The sequence below is a fragment of the Diaporthe citri genome (genome assembly GCF_014595645.1).
Source record: "Diaporthe citri strain NFHF-8-4 chromosome Unknown scaffold_3, whole genome shotgun sequence".
NCBI lineage: Eukaryota > Fungi > Ascomycota > Sordariomycetes > Diaporthales > Diaporthaceae > Diaporthe > Diaporthe citri.
In genome coordinates, this window is record NW_025064848.1 from 4,423,885 (window position 1) to 4,447,859 (window position 23,975).

General features: G+C 21.2%; 3 protein-coding genes across 3 annotated transcripts; all 3 read right to left on the reverse strand.

The window, feature by feature from the left end:
- Positions 1 to 5,662: 5,662 nt before the first annotated feature.
- On the reverse strand, positions 5,663 to 6,004 carry INS49_008783 (uncharacterized protein; the record flags this gene model as incomplete). The annotated part of the gene is made up of 1 exon (XM_043169522.1): positions 5,663 to 6,004. The coding sequence occupies one exon, from the start codon at positions 6,002 to 6,004 to the stop codon at positions 5,663 to 5,665; it is 342 nt and encodes a 113-aa protein (XP_043027202.1).
- A 9,723-nt stretch (positions 6,005 to 15,727) lies between these two features.
- INS49_008784 (uncharacterized protein) lies at positions 15,728 to 16,485 on the reverse strand (the record flags this gene model as incomplete). Its single annotated transcript, XM_043169523.1, has 2 exons — positions 15,728 to 15,734; positions 16,298 to 16,485. 2 exons carry the CDS (start codon positions 16,483 to 16,485, stop codon positions 15,728 to 15,730), a joined length of 195 nt encoding a protein of 64 aa, XP_043027203.1.
- Positions 16,486 to 18,591: 2,106 nt separating this feature from the next.
- Positions 18,592 to 19,857, reverse strand: INS49_008785 (uncharacterized protein; the record flags this gene model as incomplete). The annotated part of the gene is made up of 4 exons (XM_043169524.1): positions 18,592 to 18,597; positions 18,699 to 18,797; positions 18,882 to 19,187; positions 19,294 to 19,857. 4 exons carry the CDS (start codon positions 19,855 to 19,857, stop codon positions 18,592 to 18,594), a joined length of 975 nt encoding a protein of 324 aa, XP_043027204.1.
- Between the last annotated feature and the right edge of the window lie 4,118 nt (positions 19,858 to 23,975).

The window sequence follows — 23,975 nt, forward strand, 5'->3', positions numbered from 1 at the left end:
CATAGTATATAAATATAGCTAATGCAGAAATAAAATAAATAATTATTACTCTTAAGGCAAATAAATATAGCCTTAAAATAGATATATAATAAAGTAAATATATAACTAACATAAAACTGCAAAAGCCTTAGGTTTAATCCTTATTATATATAATATAAGAATAAAAAGGGGGCTATATAATAAGCTTAAGCTATTGCCTAAGTTATAATATATACTTATGCCAAGCTTATATTATACCCAACCCTTTTATATAATAAGGTATATACTTAAAAAATAAATTTAAAGTTAAGCTCTTTTAAAGCTTAACTTACTTCTTAAATATTGCAATTTATAACTCCTTTTAAGTACCTTTCAGCAGATACTTAAGGCCAACCCATAATAAAGGCTATAGTTATTTAATAAATTAACATTAGCTATGCTTTAAGATAAGGGAATTTAATAAAACTTATAATATAAAATTTATTATAAGGTAGTTATATTTAATTAATAATGATTTTTTAAGAAGATTAAAATAATAATTTAAATTATTAATTATACTTTTAATATATATAATATACTTTAATTTTAAGGCTAGCTATAGCTTTTAAGTTAAGAATTATTTATTATATTAATATTATAATAAGTTTATAACTCTTTTATAATAAGGCATTTAAAATAAAAAAAAACATTTTAAGTCCTTTTATATAACTTTTATTAAAATAATATATTATAAGTAATTTAATGTTTTATTTAAAATTATAATATATATTATTAAATTTAGTTTAATTAATAGCTATAATAAGCTTGCTTTGCTTTTTTTTTTTTAAATTGCTATTAATTTTAAATATTTATTAACTTTATAATAAATTTATTAGCTTATAAAGATAGTTTGCATTATTTAATAGTTATTATAAATTATTTTTTAAAATAAGTTTTCTTAAAAGCAATATATTTTATAATTATAAAGAATTATATATAATGCTTTATTACTTTATAATAGCGTTATTATAAGTTCTTTATATTTATTATTAGCAATTAAGGCTTTAATTAAATAAGAGCGTTTTAAGCTTTTTTATGCATTTAAATAAGAATAAAACGCTTTTTATTTATAATATATTATCTTAAAATAAATAGTAGTATAAAGTAAATAAATTAAGAAATATAAAAGTATTTATATAATATTATTACTTTTTTATAAGATAATTAAGCTAATTACCTTTTAACTTATTAAATAATGCTAAATAATAAGAATTTAATAATAATTAGCTAAAGTTTAAATTAATTGATAAATAAATTTAATATATAAGTAGTTTTAAGCTTCTTAAATATAATGATATTTATGGTTAATCTTAAGAGCTAAATGGTTATATTCTTAAATTATCTTTAAATTAAAATAAATATTGCTTAAGGTATTATTATTTTTACTTAATAATAATAAAAGTAAATAGCTAATAAACGCCATTAAATAATAAAAAGATTTTATATTAATAACTAAATATAGCTATTTTTAAAGTACTTTTAAACTACTTAATTAATAAAGAAGCTTAACTAGCTATATTAAAAATATATTATAATAAATATTTTTATATCTTAAATAATTATTTTAAATATATTAAGTTAAGTTTATTTTACCTTTAATATTAATTAAGTTAAGCATATTATAAAGAATTTACTATTTATTTAAATATTTATAAATACTTAGCTAAGTATTATGCTAATTTTAAATAAAATAAATAAGGGTTAAGATAAAGAATATCTTATAAAGAAAATCTTAATAATTAAAAATATATTAAGGTACTTATAAAATGATTTCCTTAAGAAGTAAGTTTATATTAAATAAAAAGGCTAAAATATATTAATATAAAAACCCCTTAGGAATTTATAAAAATTAATAGCCCTTAACTTATTTAAGGTATAATAAAGAAATGCCGCTATTTATAAAGAATTACTTATTTAAGGTAATTATAAGGTAGGCTTATGCTAAGCTTAATAAGCTTATTTAAAAATAAGGTATAAAATAATAAGAATTATAAATAAGGATGGGATAAAGATAAGTAATTTATTTTTATTATATTATTTAGCTAAAAAAGTAATTTTATTTATATAAGCTTTAAATAAATTAAGCAAAGCAAGGTAATAATAAAATTTAAACTTATAATTTTACTTATAAATAAATACTTTTAATTAATTAAAACTTATTATATATTTATTTTAAGTTTAATTAGCTTCCTCCTTTAATATAACTTAAATTATAATAATATTTATCTTTATATATTAATAATTTATATAAAACTTAATGCAATACTTTAGCTAAGTTATTTAAAAAGTAAGAAATTTATAATCCCTTTAAAATTCCTTTGCTTATTACTTTATTTAAGTAAGTATAATATATATTATTTTATTAAAGCGTTTTTAAGGTAGTGCTAAAATAAGGGCGGATTATATATATAATAATAAAAATTAAACTTATATTATTGCTAATAAAATATAATACTCCTTATTACTTAAACTTACTATGCATATAATTAAGGCCCGTTTAACGGTAGCAATAATAGCAGCGCTTATGCTTCTTAAAAGGGGATAGCTTGCATTTATTTAAATTAAGACTTAAGGTATAGTTATAATAATAAAACTTGCTTAAACTTAGCTAAGCATTTTAGCAAGGGTATATAAAAAGGTTAAGGCGGTTTAGGCTAAATATAAGATATAAAAAATAAGAAATTAAGTAAGTAATAACTTAAATAGCCTTAAGTATTGCAGTAAACTTTTAGCAATAATAATTCTTAAAATAATTAAAATGCTCTTATTTTTATTATTAATATAAGCTGGATTTATATAAGGGGCAAATCTTACTTTAAGATTAATTATAATATATTTAACCTTTTATATATTACCTTAAAATATATTAAAAGTATTAATTATGCTTTAAATAACTTATTAAAGCTAGCTGCTTATTATAAGTATATTAAAATTATAATATATAATAGCATTATTATAAATAAGGATTAAGAGCTTTATTATATTAAGCATATCTTAGGAAGTATAGGAAGTTAAGGTAATATAATTATTATTAATAAGATTAATAATAAAAGCTAGTATATATATATAAATAGCTAAAATAAGGGTAAATATAATTAATGGGGGCTTTTATTAAGCTAAAACGAGCAAATAGTTAAATATATACATAATAATATTAAAGGGGGTTATAAATTTAGCGGCATTACCCTTAATTATATTAAGTTTATCCTTATATTAAGATATATATAAAATATGCTTATAATTAGCATAATGTATATTTAAAAGGGTATAAAAAGCATTATATAGCATAATTAATTTAGTAAATTTTTATTTATATTAATAGTAAGAGTTATAATAATAGCGGTAATTAATATATAAATTTTTATAAGTGCTATAAATATACTTAAGGAGGATATTAATATTAGTTAAAACTTAAATATAATCCTTATATAAGAACTTCTTAATAATAAAAAGCTATTAATTATTATTATTATTATTACTTAAAATAAAATAATTATTAATAATGCAATAGCCCTTTAAGCCTTAATTATTATTATTAAAAGGATAAGGTAAGTTTCCTTTAGCATTAATGGTAATAATACTTTAGTTATTATAATTCTTATTAAATTTATTAATAAATATTATTTTATTAATATTAAGATTATAATAAGGTTAATGCATTTATATTATAAGCATAAGTTGGGTATAAATTAAGCATAATAAGAATATTATTAAATATAAATTAAGCGTATTATAAAATAAGTAGGTTAATATAATAAGGAATTATGTAAGTATTGCTATTAATAATATAAGGGGGGTATTATTAATTAAAGAATTGGGTTTATAATATGGGTAATAAGGAATTATAAGGGTATTGCTAATTGGCGGGAATATCTTTATTAAGGTTATTAAGGTTGTGCATTAAGTATAGGCTAAAAAGAAGATAAGGTAATAATAAAAGTAATTTATTTAATTAATAATAATAATTAAGGTAAGGTAAAGTAATATAAGTATATAGCGGTAATAAGTAATTAATGCTATAGTTATATAATAAAGTTATTAAGGAAAGGTTATAATATTTTATAATTATAATATAAAAGAAACTTAGGTATAAAATAGCTGCATTATAATATAAACTAAGATTAAAGAATTAATAGCTTATAATTATTATAATAAATAAATAATAATAAGCTAGGTATATAGTTAATATATATTGTACTTAGCATATATTATAATATAATGCTAACTTAATGCGTTATAATATTATAAAGTATATAAATATTAATAAGGTAAGATAAGGATATATAGCTTGCACCTCTTTAATTAAGCATAAATAAGCCTTAATATAGTTAATATATATAGCTTATATATAATTATAATATGTTAATAAAGGATTGCATATATAGTAAATGCATAACTGGTATAAAATCGTAAAAGCCTTGGGTTTAATCCTTATTACGTGTAATATAAAAGCGAAAAGGAGGCTATGTAATAAGCTTAAGTTATTGCTTAAGCTATAATGTATGCTTATGCTAAGCTTATATTGCACCTAACCCTTTTATATAATAAAGCATATACTTAAAAGATAAATTTAAAGTTAAGCCCTTTTAAAGCCTAACTTACTTTTTAAATATTGCAATTCATAACTCTTTTTAAATACCTTTTAGCAAACGCTTAAGGCAAACTTATAATATAAAGGTTTTATTATATATAGCTTGCTTAAATATTTACTAGGTAAGTAATTAAGTATTTTACTAATGCTTTTTATATAAGGGCTATAAACTATAGTTTTAAGTTAATATATTTATAGTAAGCTAAGTTAATTAAAGTTTAAGCAAGCATTTTATTAATTATATACCCTTTAATAAGAGTTAATAGCTTTTTAGCGTTATTAATTATTCTTATAAGTTTTTATAATAAATATTATAAAAAGTAAAATTAATAAAATAAAAAGATATTAATAAAGTAAGTATTATTTAAAAGTAAGTTAATAATAATAATTTAATAATAAGTAAGTTATAATTATTAAGAGGAAAAAGTTATTAATTCCTTTAAGCTTTAAAAGCTAGGGTTTTTTCTTATTATTAAGTCCTTTTATATTAATTAAAAGTATAATATATAATTTACATTTGCTTGTAATATAGCGTTGTATTAGCTTTAGTAGTTATAATAATTATAAGCTTTATTTATTTAATAATTATAATAATTATAAGCTTTATTTGTTAATAAAATGGAGCTTTATTAAGTTTTGCTAAATTTTAAAGAGGATTTAAAGATAAGTTTGTTTTTAATAAAGTCTTATGTATAATAAATATATATTTCTTAAATAATAATAAATATATATATAAATATTATAGGGAATATTACTTAGTTTATTTAATCTTTGCAATATTTACTTAGGAAGTTTAATAATGTAAAGAGGCCTAAAAAAGTAATTATTATTATATAATGCTTATTAATAAGGAAAATGTAATTTTTAGGTTAGGGAAATCCTTATAAGGTTGCCTTTTTTATCTTATTAATTTATAATGCTTATAATTATAAATCAATATTAATAGGTCTTTTATATATATAATAATTATATAAGAAGCAATTATATATTGGTATTATTCTGTTTAAGTTTTAAGAGGCTACGTGCCCCGGAGGGGATAACTAAAGTAGCCTTTTAAGTGCGAGGGTCGTACTTGCCAACACCTACGATCCCAAGGCCCTCAACTCGCCCCACGTTCCACTTTCCCAGCAACTTCTCGCCACGCCAGGCATACACGTAGACCTCAGCCGCACTAGGCGCTCCCTCGTTGACTTTCGCGCGCGGTACTTTGTCCGCAAGTGCCTGCACCTCATAGAGACTCGGCTCAGCCTCGCTGCCGGACTGGACTAGATCTCGAGATGTGATGACATCCGGAATAAAGACCTTGCCGCTGCCTTCAAAATTATACGAAAGTTGCAGATGGGTTGCCGGATAGAGCGGGTCTGTTGGTAGGTTTCTTGTATGTATGATAATCATATAGGAAGCAATCATATATTAATATTATTCTATCTAAGTTTTAAGAGGCTATGTGCCTTAAAGGGGATAACTAAAGTAACTTTTTAATAGCAAGGGTTATATTTACCAATACTTAAAGTTTTCTCTTTTTTTAATAAGTATATATAATCCTTATTATAATTAATTTAAAATTATAATTTATTATATATTAAATATATATAATCTTTATTATAAAAAAGCATTATTAAAAAGGCTTAAAATTATAACTTATTATAAATTTTAAAGTAAATCCTTGCAACCTTTATTATTATACCATTTCTTAAACCTTATAATCCTTATCCTTAATACTTAGCTTTTAAGATTGCTTTTTTATAAAAATTATTAACTTTTTTATAAAAATTTTAATTTTAATTTTCTTCTTTATAAGAAAAGTTAATACTTATAAAGTTAATGTTAAACCCTTTAACTTATATTTATTTTTATTATATACTTTTATAATATAAATATTATTAATATTATTCTTACTTTTATTATTAAAATATACTTAATATTACTTTAAATTAACTTTCTTTAATTACTTTTTATTTTCTTAAAATTAAGCATTATAAGCAACTTACTTATTTATTAACTTCTTTTTTTACTTTTTATTATTTTTTATAATTTTTTAAATAATATTTTTTTACTTAAGTTATTTAAGTAATAATATATATTTTTTAATAAAATATTTTATATATAAGCTTTATATATGCTTATTAATAATTTAATATAAAAAGTTTTAAATTTAAGTTAATATAATAATTTAACTTTTTAATAACTTAATCTTTTTAATTTAATATATATAAAAGATACTTAAAATTAAAATTCTTATTAAATTATTTATTATAAAGATTATAATAATTTAATATTTAAAATAATAATTATCTTAATAATTTTTATTATTAAAGATATTATATAATTTTATATTAAAAGTTTTAATATTTTTAATATAAATATATAGCTTTTTAATTATATTATTAAAAGATATTTATTTATTTTAATATTAAAAGTTATTAATAATTTAAATAATAGTTATTATAATAATATTATTTAAGAAAATTATTTTAATTTAAATTATAATTATAACCTTTAACTTATTAATTTTAATAATTCCTTAAGAATTTATTTTAATAAATAGCTTATTTATTTAATACTTAATATAATAATAAAGTTAAAAGCAATCTTTATAATCTTTATTAAGATTTTATTAATTTAATTTTAATTATCTTTATTATTAATAATAATTAAATTATTATTAATATCCATATTTATATTTATTAAATAAGTAAGTAAATAAAAGTTATTATTATTAATATCTTTATTTATATTTATTAAATAAGTAAGTAAATAAAATTTATTATTATTAACATCCTTATTAATATTTATTAAATAAGCATTATTAATAATAACCTTATTATAAAAATTAATAAAATTAATAACCTTATCTTTATTTTTATTATTTAAGGTAATTTTAACCCTTTTTATAATTTTAATAATAATTATAATCTTTATTTTATTATTTATTAAAATTATAATTATAATATTTATCTTATTAATTAAGATTATAATTATAATATTTATAAAAAATCTTAATTTTATTTAAGAATTATAATAATAATTATATTAAATATATTCTTAATGCAAATAATAAATATAATATTTATTAAATAATTTTACTTATTATTATTATTTTTATAAAGCATATTAATAAAAGTATGAAATAATTTTTATAAATTATTATTAATATTCTTTATTATAATAAAAACAAGATTTTATAAGAATTTAATAATTAAAATAAATATTTATAATATAAAACTTTATAATTATTATATAATAATTATTAATTTATTCTTTAATTATAAGAAAAGTTAATAAATTATAAATAAATTTAATAAAAGTTAATTTTAATATTATTATTAATAAATAATAATAAAAAGTAATAATAATAATAAGGTTAACTTTAAAATAATAATTATTAATAATATTAATAATTATAAGATTATTTTTATATATAATAAGGTATTAAAAAGGTTTAAATTAAAGTATAAAAGGTTAAAGTTTATATTAAAAATTTAAATTTAAAAAGTATAAGGTTTTATAATTAGCGATAGCAAAATTAAAAAAAAAGATGCTAGCAATAAATTGCTTCTTTCTTAGTAAAAAAAGGTTACTTTAAGTTTTTTAATTAATTTATTTTTATTTATATATAAAGCTTATTATTATTAATAAGCTTTTATAATATAATATTTAAAGTTAATTTTATTATTATATTAATAAGATTATCTTTTTTATTTATTTACCTTACTTTAATAATCTTTCTTATTTTATATAATTCTTATAATAATATAATATTAATTATAAGGCGCTTTTTTTATTATTTTTAACTTTATAAAGTATTTATATAAGTTATATAAATTTATATAAATAATTAAAGGTATATTTAATAATAAGAGTTATTTTATAATTATTTTAATTATTATAATTAAGGAAATTTTAATATTTACTTTATATATTATATTATAAATTTTATTTATTAATATGCTTTAAATAATATATTTATACTTTATTAATAATTAATAAAAAATATTACTTATTATTATAAATCCCTTAATTTCCTTATAAGTTTTATTTATAAAAATAATAATATATTTTATTATAGGCTAGCCTTAAGTTATTTATTATAAGGTATTTAAATAAGGTTTATATTTAAAGTATAAAGGAAAAGATTTACTCCCTATTTATATTTACATTAAAGCCTATTTTTATAAAGCTAAAGCCTATTAATTAATTATAATAAGCAAAGTTTAAATTATAATATATCTTCCTTTTTTAAGTTCTTATAATAAGCCTTAAAGAGTAATTATATAATAAAAAATAAAGAACATTATAATTTAATTATAAATTAAATATTGCTCTTTACTTAGCTATTTAATTATACTTTAATGCTTTTTAATTATATTAAAGGCTTAACTTATTATTTATAATTAATATGCCTTAATATTTATAATTTAATATATTAATTAAAATAAGTTAATAAAAAATAATTATTTAAGTATAAGCTAGCAATTAAATTAATAATATTTTTATAATTCTTTAATATAAGCTTTTTATATAAGCTTTTTTATTTAAAACCTTAAAATTATAAATTTATTATATAATTTATAATTAATTAATACTTAATTATAAGCAATTTACTTTATTAATAAAAATTTCTTAAATTTTAAGTATTTTTATAATATTAAATTAATTAATATATAGTTAATTTACTTTAAGCTTAAGTTAATATTAAGCTAATAATACTTTTAAGCCTTATCTTATAAAAAAAATTTATACCCCTTTAAATAAACTCCTTTCCCTTATTAATCTTAATTAATAAAAGCTATATCCTTATTCTTTTATAATAATTAAAATAATTATATTTATAATAATTAAATTAATTATATATAAAATATTTAACTTTATTTATTAAAATCATTATAATATTAATATTTATTACTTTATTATTTTAAAGTTAAATATTATCTTTCTTTATTATAATATTAAAAATATCTTTATATTATTATAAAATAAAGCAAAAGGCTTTAAATATATTTAATTACTTTTTATAATTAAGCTAAGCTTTTATTATAAAGATTAAGCTATTAATTATTAATAATATTTTATACTTATTTAATTAACTTTAAATTTTTATTATATAAGCTAATTAATTAAATTAAATAAGAAATTTTATTATTCCTTCCTTATAGCATTATTATAATATAATTAAGCTAAGCTTAATATATTTTTATTTAAGAGGATTTTTAAACATAAAACAAACCTTTTTTAAAAAGCTTTTTAGCTATTCCTTAAATATCTTTATAAAATTAATATAAAGTAAAAATTAATTATAAAAAGTTTTTAATTAATTAAATATATAAAAGAATTAAGCCTCTTTAGCATTAATTACCTTTTTATTTATTATAAACTTAACCTTTATTTTTATTAATTAAGTTGCTAAGTATTTTTAAGATAAAAGTTCCTTAAAATAAAAATAGGTTTAATAAGTTATTATTATTTTTTTTAAGTTTTATTATATTAAATTTTATATAATTATATTATAAGTTTATAATATAAAAAGACTTTAAATATATATTATAAGCTAACCTTAGGTTATTTATTATAAGGTATTTAAATAAGGTTTATATTTAAAGTATAAAGAAAAAGATTTGCTTTTCATTTATACTTATATTAAAGCCTATTCTTATAAAGCTAAAGCTTATTAACTAATTATAATGAGCAAAGCTTAAACCATAATATATTTAAATTAAAATATTAAGTTTTAATTATTTATAAATAATTTATTTATAAATATAAAAAGTTTTATTATTTTAAAATTTAAGGGTATATATTTAATTCCTTATATAGCGTTATTTATTTATTATAATAATTATATATTTAAGCTTTTATAATTTCGTATTTTTAAGTTTTATACTTATATAGCTATTAAAAGATTATATAAAGCTTTTAATTAATAAATTAAAGCTATATATACTTTATAAGCTCTTTATTTAAAATATTTTTAAAAAGCATTTTTAATTATTATATTAATAAACTTACCTTTATTAACTTATCCTTTTTATTAAGTAATAATTAAGTTAATAATATTTATAATTATATAAGCTTTATTATAATTTATTAAATTTTTAAGCATTAGCTTTTATTTTAATTTTCCTTATAATTTTATAACTTTTATTTTAATTTCCTTTTTATCTTAATATTTTAATATAAATAAAATTAATATATTATTTATTTATATATTTATTATTTTAAAGAGTTATATAGGCTTTATAATTATTAAGTAAGAATTATATATAAAGTAATTTATTTTAAGCTTTTATTAATAATATTTTTAATATATATTAAATTAATAAATGCTGGATTTTATTATGCTATATAAGGATTAAATAATATAAATAATTATGCTTAAAGAGTATTTAGTTTTTAATTTTTTTAATAACTTTATAAGGATTATTTTATATAATTTTAACTTTGCTTAAAAGTAAATTTAAATAATATTTTAAAGTATAAGAATTATATTTTTTTTAAAAGTAATAAGGAAATAAGTATAAGAATTATTTATTAGCTTATTCTTTAAATAATTAAGCTTTGCATTAAAATTAATTTCTTTTTATTATTATTATAACTTTAAATAATAAATTAAGATTTCTTATATAATTTTATAATTTTACTTTTTACCTTTTATATTATATAAAACTTAAAGAAATAATATTTATTATATTACTTTATTAATTATTTTTTAATTTAAAAGATACCTTTAATAATAAAGTTATTAATTTTTAGTTTATTAAATGTTTTAAATAATAAGCTTAATATTATAATAATCTTATTTTATCTTAATTTAATTATTAAGTTATAGTTTTTATTTTCATTTTTTAAAATATATGATATAATAAAATAGTTTTTTATTTTTAATAATAATAATTATATAATAAGTTGCATTTAAGGTTTTATAATTAAGTTTTTTACTTATAAAGATTACATTTCTTTATTATTATTTTAATAATATAATTAAATAATTATTAATTTAAATATTATAATTTTGTTTAATATATTTAAGGTTATATTATAGCTATTTATAATAATAACCTTATATAAACCTTTTTATCCTTTTTTCTCTTTTTATATATGTGATGGGCTTGGGCTGGAAGCCCAAGCCTTATATAGTGTGGCTAGGTAATCCAAGGGAGCTTGGATTATTACGTACCTTTTGGCTTAATTAGTTGCTGCTTTTGCAGCTTATGAAAGAAGGCGCTAGCTAGCTTGCAGCCCCTTTAGGGCCAGCCTATAACAATATATAAACTTAATATTATAATAAATATTTTATATTAAAAATAAGTTTAATTTTAATATTTAATGCATTTTATACTTATTATTTAATTATAGTTTTTTATAATATTTTTATAGCCTTTAAAATAATCTTTATTTATTTTTATATTAAAGGTAATAATAATAATTTATATAATATTTATAAGTAAATATTAAAAATTAAAAACATAAAAATTAATTTATTTAATTTAATAATATTATTAATAACTTTTATAATTATTTATAAAATAGCATTATTATTTATATTATTATATAATTTAATATATAAGATTTTATATACTTATTTAAGGGCTTAATAATATTTCTTAACTTTCTTAATAAATTAATATATCTTTATAAGGACTTATTTATATTTAATTCTCATTATTTATACCTTTAAATAAAATTCCAAAAATGTAAAGTTTATTTTTATATTATATTTAATAACATTTAATAATTCTTAATATATATTAATTTAAAGTATTTATAATGTTTATTATATAATCTTTATAAATATAAAATTTAAGAATTTTGCTCCTTAAAAAGTAATAGCTTAATTTATAATATAAAAAATTAAATATTTGCTTAAGTATATTATATTAATTAAGATTTTATAATTAAATTTATAATTATTATATAATATAAACTTAAAACATTTAAATATACATTTATTTATTTAATAATAATAATATATTTTCTTAATTTTTATTATTGTTTATTTATTAATATTTAAATTACTAGCTTTTTTAAATATTTAATATAATTAATTTATTAATAAATATTTAAAGCAATAATAAAGTCTCCTTATTTTTTAAGTATTAATATAATAATTATATTATTAAAGGAAATTATTTTATTTATAATATTATTATAATATATTTAAAGCTTATTTATATTTATTAAATAAAGTAAGAATAAAGTTTATACTTAAATAATATAAACGTTAATATAATTAATTAAGATAAAAACCTTTATTATACTAAGCAAATTAATAATTATCTTATTATTAAATTTAACTTTAACTTTTCTTATAATAATTATATTAATTTAATATTTTAAGTCTTTTTATTATAATATAAGGAATTACTTATATTTAGCTATAAATATTAATAATACTCTTATATTTAATAAGATTTCTTAAAAATAAGTTTAATTATATTTATTCTTTAAAATAAATTAGCTAGCGATAATAATTATTTTTATTTAAAAAACATTATCTTTAATAATTTAATATATAAATACTTTATTAATTAAGAAATTAATATTTATATAATAAACCTTCTTATTAAGTCTTATCTTTATAATATAAGCATTATCATTATAATTATTATTTTAATTTTATTTATCTTTATATTTATAAAATTTATCTTTATTATTTATTTTATATTCCTTAAACTTACTTAAAAAATATTAAAGTTATTATTATAATCTTTATATTTATATTATATTAAGTAGCTTTTTTTTATTAATTATTATTTATTAATTAAATATTTAATTAATTAACATCCTTTCTTCTTATAAATATAATATTTTTTCTTTTAAAAGCATTTTCCTTTTTTGCAAGCATTATTATTTTAAGCTTTATAATTAATATTATAAGATCTTACCTACTTAAAGCTTAAATAGCTTGGGTTTAATTAGCTAAACCTTTAATGTCCTTAAAATACTTAAAATTATAATTATTACCCTTTCCTTAGCTTTTAGCTATTATATTTATAATTAATATAATATTAATTTAAAACTTTATTTATAATATAAATTATAATTATATAATTAAGCTATATTTTTATTATAAATCTTAAGTTTAAAAATAATTCTTTATATAATTAAGCTAGCTGTTATGGGCTGGCCCCAGAGGGGCTGCAGGCTGGCTAGCGCCTTCTTCCATAAGCTGCAAAGCAGCAACCTTTTTAACTAGGCTAAAAGGTATGTAATAATCCAAGCTTTCTTAAATTATTTAACCACACTATATCAGGCTTGGGTAATAGCCCAAGCCTATTATATAGCCCCTTCCCCCAGGACCCCCTTAATATAATAATATAATTACCCCCAAGGCTTACCCGCGATATTACCTTTTTAAGCTAAAGATCTTCTTTATAATTAGGTAAGACTATAACTTAAACTTTTAACCCTAGAGCTTAAATTATTTATTATGGGCTAGCCCTAAAAGGGCTGCAAGCTGGCTAGCGCCTTCTCTTATAAGCTGTAAAGCAGTAACCTTTTTAACTAGGCTAAAAGGTATATAATAATCCAAGCTCCCTTAAATTATCTAGCTACACTATATAAGGCTTGGGCAATAGCTTAAGCCCATTACATTAGCTTAAAAAAAGCTATTTTTAGCTTAAAAACTTCTTTATAAGCTTTAATTATTATTATTTTTAAGTTATTTTCCTTAGCATAGTTTTAACTTAATGCTTATTAGCAAAGTTATAGCTTATTAAGCATTATATATAAAACTTTATATAAGTTTTTATTTAAGTTTTATATTTTAATCTTTATAAATATTATTATTATTTAATTTATATAATAATGTTAATAATTAAAGTTTATATTAAAATATATTTTAATTTTAAGGTATATTATTATAAATATATTAATTTAATTTATAATATAAAAGTAATAAAACTTAGCTTAATCTTTAAGTATTTAAGGAAATATTATATGGAATTAACTTAGCTAAATTTTAGCATAATAATAAATATTAAAAAATATCTTTATCTTATTATTTAATAAATTATATAAATCCTTAATATACTTATAAAAGTTATTAAAGATTTTTATAAATTATATTAACTTTATTAAATTTAAGCATTTATTAAGAATATATTATAAAGAAAGAGTTTTATATAAGTTATACTTTTTATTTAATAAAGGTATTTTTAAGGTAGCTTAAGGTTATGCTAAATATAATATATATCTTTAATATAAGCTTTATCTTTATTTCTTTGCTAATAATAATAAGCCTTATTAGCTATATTAATTTTTAATAAATTGCATTACTAAGTTTAGGTTTTATAATTACGCGCTTAAAGCTAGCGGCATTATTAAGTTTAGGTTTTATAATTATATGCTTAAAGCCGGCAATAATAATAAAAGTTATTTTAAGGATTATTTTCTTAGCAACTATTATTATTTAAAGCTTACTTATAATTCTTATAAAGGCTATACTTATAATTACTATCTTTAAAGTTATATATAATATTTATTTATGCTTAATTTTAAGGCTAATAAAGTATTATAAAGCTTATTATTAATTTATTTTAATTTTGCCTTAATTTAAGCTATAATAATTAATTATAATATTATAAATTAATTATTATATTTTATATATAATACCTTATATTTAAAAAAAGACTTTTAAGTATTATTAATAAGGATTTAGCAATGCTTTAAATATTACTTATATTTATATTATATAATTTTTATAATAAATAATAAAAAGGTTATTATTATAAAGATTTTATTATATATAATTTATTAAAGTATTTATTAAGTAAGTAATTAAGTATTTTATTAATGCTTTTTATATAAGGGCTATAAATTATAATTTTAAGTTAATATATTTATAATAAGTTAAATTAATTAAAATTTAAGTAAGCATTTTATTAATTATATATCTTTTAATAAGGATTAATAGCTTTTTAGCATTATTAATTATGCTTATAAGTTTTTATAATAAATATTATAAAGAATAAGATTAATAAAATAAAGAAATATTAATAAAATAAATAATATTTAAAAATAAATTAATAATAATAATTTAATAATAAATAAATTATAATTATTAAAAGGAAAAAGTTATTAATTCCTTTAAGCCTTAAAAGCTAGGGCTTTTTCTTATTATTAAGTCCTTTTGCATTAGCTAAAAGCATAACTTATGCTTACTTATAATATAGCATTATATTAGCCTTAATAATTATAATAATTATAAGATTTATTTATTAATAAAATAAAGTTTTTATTAAGTTTTGCTAAGTTTTAAAGAAGAGTTAAAGATAGGTTTATAATAAGTTTATTTTTAATAAAGTTTTATACATAATAAATATATATCTCTTAAATAGCAATAAATATATATAAATATTATAAAGAATGCCACTTAATTTATTTAATCTTTATAATGTTTACTTAGGGAGTTTAATAATATAAGGAGGCTTAAAGAAGTAGTTATTATTATATAGCGCTTATTAATAAGAAAGATATAATTTTTAAGTTAAGAAAATCCTTATAAAATTACCTTTTTTACCTTATTAATTTATAATGCCTATGATTATTAATTAGTATTAATAAGTTTCTTATATATATGATAATTATATGGGAAGCAATCATGTATTAATATTATTCTGTCTAAGTTCTAAGAGGCTATGTGCTCCGGAGGGGATAACTAAAGTAGCCTTTTAATAGCGAGGGTCGTACTTGCCAACAGGGTTGGTGTCTCGAGAAGACGGCAGAGACACGGTGAAGCACAGCGGTGACGTGGCTGCGGCGGCGGAAGGAATAAGTGGGGATCGGAAGAACGAGGCTGGGGCATCGGCCGGCCGGACCGGGAGAGATGGAGGTGTGAAAGAATGAATGGAAAGACTGAACTGTGGTGTTTTTGGCATGATGGAATGCAATCTCCACGTGAAAGATGATACCAAGGTCTCCCCGGGCTGCTCTTGGGACCAGATGAGTGTTAGCAGGAGAATCTGTGCGGGGTCTCTAAGTGATGACTAGAATACCGACTACACCAATCCATCTCGGCGGCTTAAGCTGAATGTAGGATAGCCTGAATCCTCGTATCAGAGAATCAGCTGGGGTGAATATGTTGGGGAGATGGTGGCAATGAGATCTATGAAATAAATAACATGGTACATCGATATTGAATTAGAGAGAGAGAACTCGGTTGACGGCTGCAGCGCATCTGAGAGTCGGTTCAGGTCCAGGCTGATGGGTTGTATGTTGATCATTGCTTGTTGCTCATTGCTATCTACTCCTGAAGTCAGAGCTACTTCCCTGCTGCGCAACCGTCCTTCTAATCTGATCACATTTCAAAATATATATAGTAGTCAGGAGAGCAAAGTGAGCGTTGTTGTGTATTCTCGAAGACCAGCCTCGCATTGCCACTGGTAATCCGGCCGTCATACAATGTAATAGCTTACGGCGTAGAACCACTCGGTGGTGTAGAACCATCTGCTCCAAATGTTATGGCCCAAGGTCACAGCTAAGGGATCGTCTCCGTGCCTGAATAGGGTATACTGCAGTGCAACGGGACAGCCCACAGTCGCGTGCTTCGGACAGGTGGAAGGATGGTGCAAGGCTTTGGCAATCCTTTGGAGCGGTGAGTGTGAGCAAACCTGTGGAAGAAGAGCCTAGGTGGTGCAGACCACGTCACCCAAATGCAAGACTCGTGGCTTTCGATTGTCGGCGCTTAAAGCTGTTCAGTTGCTATTTTCAGCTCGGTCCCGGTGACCTGCAGCGCTGAGCCACTCCGCCACAAGTACACCCACCTCCCAATTGTGCTGGTTGCGTACCACCCACCCGGATCCGTTGAGTGCGAAGAAGTGACCAGTATGCTTCCAGATGTTTCGATTAGAGCATAAGGCAGACAAAAATTCCCGTTGTTCAAATGTGAATGGCACTCAGTCCTCTCAAAGTATCCCATGGTCGCATTGTGGGTTTGTGACAAGTCAAAAGTCCGTTCCAACCGATTGCAAGTTGGGAGTCAAGCTGACAGAACTGGCCTAGGCCACACGTGTTTGGCATGGTATCGCTGCAGGGACAAAGCAGTCTCCATAGTTGCTGTCTGCGGCGCAGTGGCCCAGTTTAAGCCCTCCTGCAGTGATACCCACCCCCAAGTGGATCCTCCATCCGCAGCAACTTGTTCTACAGGATCATGGTCCAGATAAAGAGAGCGATACATCACCCTGTCTCATTTGCAATATCTTCAGAATTATACTTATCAGCTTCATAGTTGGATTGTTTAGAGATCTCCTCGGGCTTTCTGTCATAACCCTCTTCCCAAAACGTCATCAAGGAGACTTAGGTTCACCTCCAACCTCTAGAGCGCGCGAGATCAACATGTCCCAAAAGACTACAAGCCTCATTATCAACGCTATCGATGATTTCATCGATGAGCTCGGTTTCAGACCATACGACGTTTCACCAAGTCCAGCTGTTCCACTTCCCCTCAACATCAGCAAAAGGAGGGACACAAGCCGCTTCTCGGACGGAACGCCGGATGGCATACCTTTCATGCGCAGCGACTCCATCTCATCCACCCGGTCAGATCAGTCGATTTCGTCAAACTCGAGCTCGTCTCAATGACCTGCATTCGGTCTTGCTCATCGAGTCGGAGCAAAGGATCACATGTGTCATTGCCCATCGTCTGACTAGCCAACCCATCAGTCGGGCCAGTATTCAAAGAGAGAGGCTTGAACTATCATACAGCCTGAACCATTGGGCATCGGATTATAATTGTGGGAGAGGGCAAGAAGCTCTCTCCGGTCAATGGCTGAGAGCTGGGTAATGCATATTCGGCGTTCATCATCAATGTTATTAGTGGGTGTGGATGTACACCTCATCTAGTTAGACTCTATCTCTGTATTATAGAGCACCTGGGCTCTCAGAAGCCCAGGCGTGTAATATATTGGTGTAATCGTCCCATAGTCAGCTCATTGCCATTAACCAACCCGCGGTGTGTTAAGTCTAGGAAGACTTCAAATTAAATATCAGCACTTGGGTTAGAAACCTTTCCCTCAGTGGCTTGGGCTTTTGCCCCGCTCTCACTCTTGCTAATCCTCGGACTCCATTTCTCTGAGTCACCGAAGCGGTCTACCGTCAAACCGGCTCTTCCTGGGTTCTTAATTCCAGCCTCAAGCTGTCTTTGGTACGAGACATTTCGAAGCCGCTCCGACTCAGCAGGCGTGAGCTTGAGCTGTTAGCGTCCTTCTGTCAGCCTTGCCGTATTGACCAAGTGCGCTCTGGATCATCAAATGAAGACAAGTTGGTTGTCGCTCACATATATCTCAACACCAATGGCATGGATTGCGAAGGCCAGCCACATAGCGCTCCCAAAATTAGACCCCAGAGCTACAGTAAGCTGGACTGGGTCGCCATTGAAATTGGCTTCAACAGCAACCTGCTTTGAGGGATCTGATCCGTTGAAATAAGGGGTGCAGTCCGGATAAGCGTTGACTGATTCCTCTTGAGAGCCGAGGATGTACTCGATTTGCTCGCACGGGCGTGCATCATAGTAGCCTCCGATTTGCGAAATAATCTGGGCGGCACTTATCTGGATTATCCGAATAGTAATGACACAACCAGCCTGTTGGTCTTGTGTGTCAGTACTGGCTGCACTACTCTCATGAATTGAATGCATACAAAGAATACGAAGAAAGGCAAAATGGAAGTGGGTGTTGGACTATACTCACGTAGAACCAGGCTCTGAGCATCCAGGCCCTGTGCTGCTCGATCTGAAGTCTCTTGATGTTGATATATGCCATGATCAGAGCGCCGACAAATGCAATGGAGATAAAACCGGTGGCATATTGGGTCGCCAGGGTGCCGCCGAAAGCATGCCCGGCAATCATCAACACTCCCGCAGTCCCTAGGAGTGATAGTATGATGACAAGATATCCATTGAGCCTGTGGGAAAGCATAGCCTTGTAGCGAATAGCGGGGATGAACTGGAAGACGACGAGGAAGGATGCAGGGAGTATTGTCGCGAGGTGCAGGATAATGCCGATTTTCTCATGCCCACGAAGGTAGTACAAGCACTCTCCAGGAGCTGCGTGGTTACCTCCAGAGTCACCAGCGCTGAAGAAGACGCCGTGGAAATCGAGATATTGGAGTCTCGCCAGAGTGAAGCCCATGAGGGCACCTGCGAAGATGAACCAGAGGACGAAGTTGTAGCCTTTCTTGAACCCGATGGGATGGTAGGCTTTACGCATGGTGCGTACGAAGGAGTTTTCCCGTGCTTTGTTCGAGTCTGCCATGTTGGTCAATGGGTGGTTGAAGACGGAGGTTTCGGTACACTGAGCTCCTGGGTGAGGATGTGTAAAGATGAAAGAGATATATGTCAACGGTGGCTTCGAAATACACAATATGCTGCGTCCCTTCCATTCTTATACTCCGGGAGTTTTGTAACTCTCGTGGTGACGGCGTGGAGTGTTTCCTATTAAGGCTGACAAGTCGATGCGCACTTATTATATTTGGTTCACGAGTTGACACTTCCCATTTCTGACTCCGCTTCCTTTCCGTAGGCACGGCCTTTCTTCGTCATCGAAGTCTTTCATACGCGAGAACACTCGCCATTCTAGAGATCCAAACGGCTGCCGCCAATCGACTGCAGGCGCGCAATGCTTCCAAGCATGGTTTAGCATACGCCAAGTGACTGGTGAGGCTTAATTAGCTGGAGCTCAAGTCCTGGGGCCATGATTGTCAGGGGGTTCTGCAATAAGAGGGTTGTATTCGGTTTCTGGTTCTTATTCTATCTAAGTTTGTGCCGAAGGGTTAAGGGGCTAAGGACTACCTATTAATGCCTATAAGGGGTTTATGCAATGCTTCTTCCTTATAATTTACCCCCTTTAAAAAAATAACAGCGCCCTTATAATTAATAAATAATTTTAAAAAATATATTTAATAAATTAATTATTTTATTTTTTATTTTTTAAGTAAAGCATTAAGCTTAAATTATTTTTATTTTCTTTATAATTTTTATTTTTATTATTTAAAATATTAAAATTATTTTAAAATTTATTTTATAATTTATTATATTTTTTATAATTAATATTTTTATATTTTTATTTAATTTAAAGTTATTTATAAAAACTTTTAATTTAAGAATATATTTATTATTAAATAATTTAATAATAATATTTATAATATTTTAAATAATAAATAAAGTATTAAATGTATTTATAATTATTTTAATAAATAAAGTATAATAGCTATTTTTTAAGATATTAATTTTTTTTAATTAATTGCTTTTTTAAGTTAATAAAATATATAATATTAAGATTAAATTATATTTAAAGTATTTTCTATTAGGTTTTTATTTAATATTTTTTATTTATAATTTTATAATTTAAGATTATTATTTATTAATTTTAATTATAAATTAAATATTTTTTATTTTATATTACTTATATTTTTATTAATTTATTAAAAATAAAAATATTATTAATAAGAAAAATAAATTAATATTATCATATTTTATTATAAATAAAAAAGGTTATATAAATTAAAAAATTATTAAGTTTTTAATTATAAATATAATAAATTATAAATATATTTTAAATTATATTTTTTTATTTAAGATAATATAATAAAAGTAAAAAAATTATTATTAAAGGAATAATTATTAAGAAAAAATAGTTTTTTAAATAATTTTTTTTAAATTTTATTAAATATAAGTTTAATAATTATAATAATTTTATTAAAATCATTATTATTTAAAAAAAAATTTAAAATTAAATTTAATTTAAAAAAAAGTATTATAATTTATTATATTAAATAAATATTATAAAAAATACAATAAAGTTAAGGCTTTTTTAATTAATTAATTTATTTTTATATTTATATAAAAAAAGTATTATGTATATTTCTTTTTTATGCTTTTTAATAAATTATAAAAGCTTTTTATTATATTTTTATTTTTATATTAAGTAAATAAAGACAAGGAAATTTATAATTTTATTAAGTATATTAATTTTAATATTATTAAAATTAAAAATTATTTATAATATAATATATAAGTTTCTTATAATACTTATTAAATTAATTTAATTATTTTAATATATAATATTATTAATAATTTTAATTTAAGGCTTTAAATTTTTTAAAAGAAATTATAATTTAATACTTTATTTTAAATTTATATTATTTAAGTTTGTTTTTAAATAAGTTTTATTATTATTATTATTATTAATAATAATAAACTTAAATTATAAAGTTATTTTTAAATATAACTTTTATTAAATAAAGATAAATAAAAGGAAAAAAAGGAAAAAGTTTATAATTTTTAAGAAAAAATTTAAAATTATACTTTAAGTAATATTATATTTATTTTATTTTTTTATTTAAAGTTTTTAAATAAATATTATTATAAGTTATTATAATAATTATTAATAATAATTATTATATTAAGTTTATAATAAATAATTATTTATAACGTGGTTTATTAATAAGTAGTAAATATTAATAAATAGCGGATTTTCGCAACTTTACTTAACTTTAGTTAATATTAGCATTATCTTAAGGTTAATAAATAAATAAAAAGTTAGTATTAATTAATGCTAATTATTTTTAATTCCTTATTTTTAATTAATTTAATTAATTTAAAGTAATTAAAAGTAATTGCAATAAAGTTTAAAGTAATTAATTTTTAATAAAAAGGTTTTATTTTAATGCTAATTATATCTTAATTTTTTATATTAATCTTACTTTAATTTACCTATTTAAATATTTAATATAAAAAATTAGCAATTATTAATATATTTTTTATTTAAAAAAGACAAAATTCTTTTAGCTATTTAAGTAATTTAAAAATTTAAAAAAATAATATAAAACCCTTACTTATAACTTAAGCTGTTAAGATCTTTTATATCCTTAAAACTATTATAGTTTAAGCTTTGCCCATTATAATTAATTAATAGGCTTTGGCCTTATAAGAATAGGCTTTAATGCAAATATAAATAAAGAGTAAACCTTCTTCTTTATACTTTAAATATAAACCCTATTTAAATACCTTATAATAAATAACCTAAGGCTAGCTTATAATATATATTTAAAATCCTTTTATATTATAAACTTATAATATAATTATATAAAACCTAATATAACAAGACTTAAAAAGAATAATAGCAGCTTATTAAGCCCTTTTTTATTTAAAGGAACTCTTATCTTAGGAATATTTAGCAATTTAGCTAATAAAGATAAAGGCTAAATTTATAATAAATAAAGAGGTAATTAGCATTAAAAAGGCTTAGTTCTTTTATATATTTAATTAGCTAAGAACTTTTTATAATTAATTTTTGCCTTATGTTAATTTTATAAAAATGTTTAAAAAATAATTAAAAAGCTTTTTAAAAAAGGTTTGCTTTATGCTTAAAAACCCTTTTAAGCAAAAATATATTAAGCTTAGCTTAATTATATTATAATAATATTATAAAGAAAAGATAGCAAAATTTCTTATTTAATTTAATTAATTAACTTATATAGCAAAAACTTAAAGTTAGCTAAATAAATATAAAATATTATTAATAACTAATAGCTTAATCTTTATAATAAAAGCTTAGCTTAATTATAAAAAATAGCTAAATATATTTAAGGCCTTTTACTTTACTTTATAATAATATAAGGGCATTTTTAATACTATAATAAAAAAGAATAATACTTAACCCTAAAATAATAAAGCAATAAATATTAATATTGCAATGATTTTAATAAGTAAAGTTAAGTATTTTATATATAACTAACTTAGTTATTATAAGCATAACTACTTTAATTATTACAAAAAAATAAGGATATAGCTTTTATTAATTAAGATTAGCAAGGAAAAGGAGTTTATTTAAAGGGGTGTAAAATTTCTTTTTATAAAGTAAAGCCTAAAAGCAATGCTAGCTTAATATTAACCTAAGCTTAAAGTAAACTAGCTGCATGCTAATTAATTTAATATTATAAAAATATTTAAAATTTAAGAAATTCCTATTAATAAAGTAAATTACTTATAATTAAGCGCTAATTAATTATAAATTATATAATAAATCTATAATTTTAAGGTTTTAAATAAGGAAGTTTATATAAAAAACTTGCATTAAAAGATTATAAAAATATTATTAATTTAATTACTAGCTTATGCTTAAATAATTATTTCTTATTAACTTACTTTAATTAATATATTAAATTATAAGGGCTAAGGTATGTTAATTATAAATAATAAGCTAAGCCTTTAATATAATTAAAAGGTATTAAAATATAATTAAATAGCTAAGCAAAGAGCAATATTTAATTTATAATTAAACTATAATATCCTTTATTTTTTATTATATAATTACTCTTTAAGGCTTATTATAAGGATTTAAAAAAGAAGGATGTATTATGGTTTAGGCTT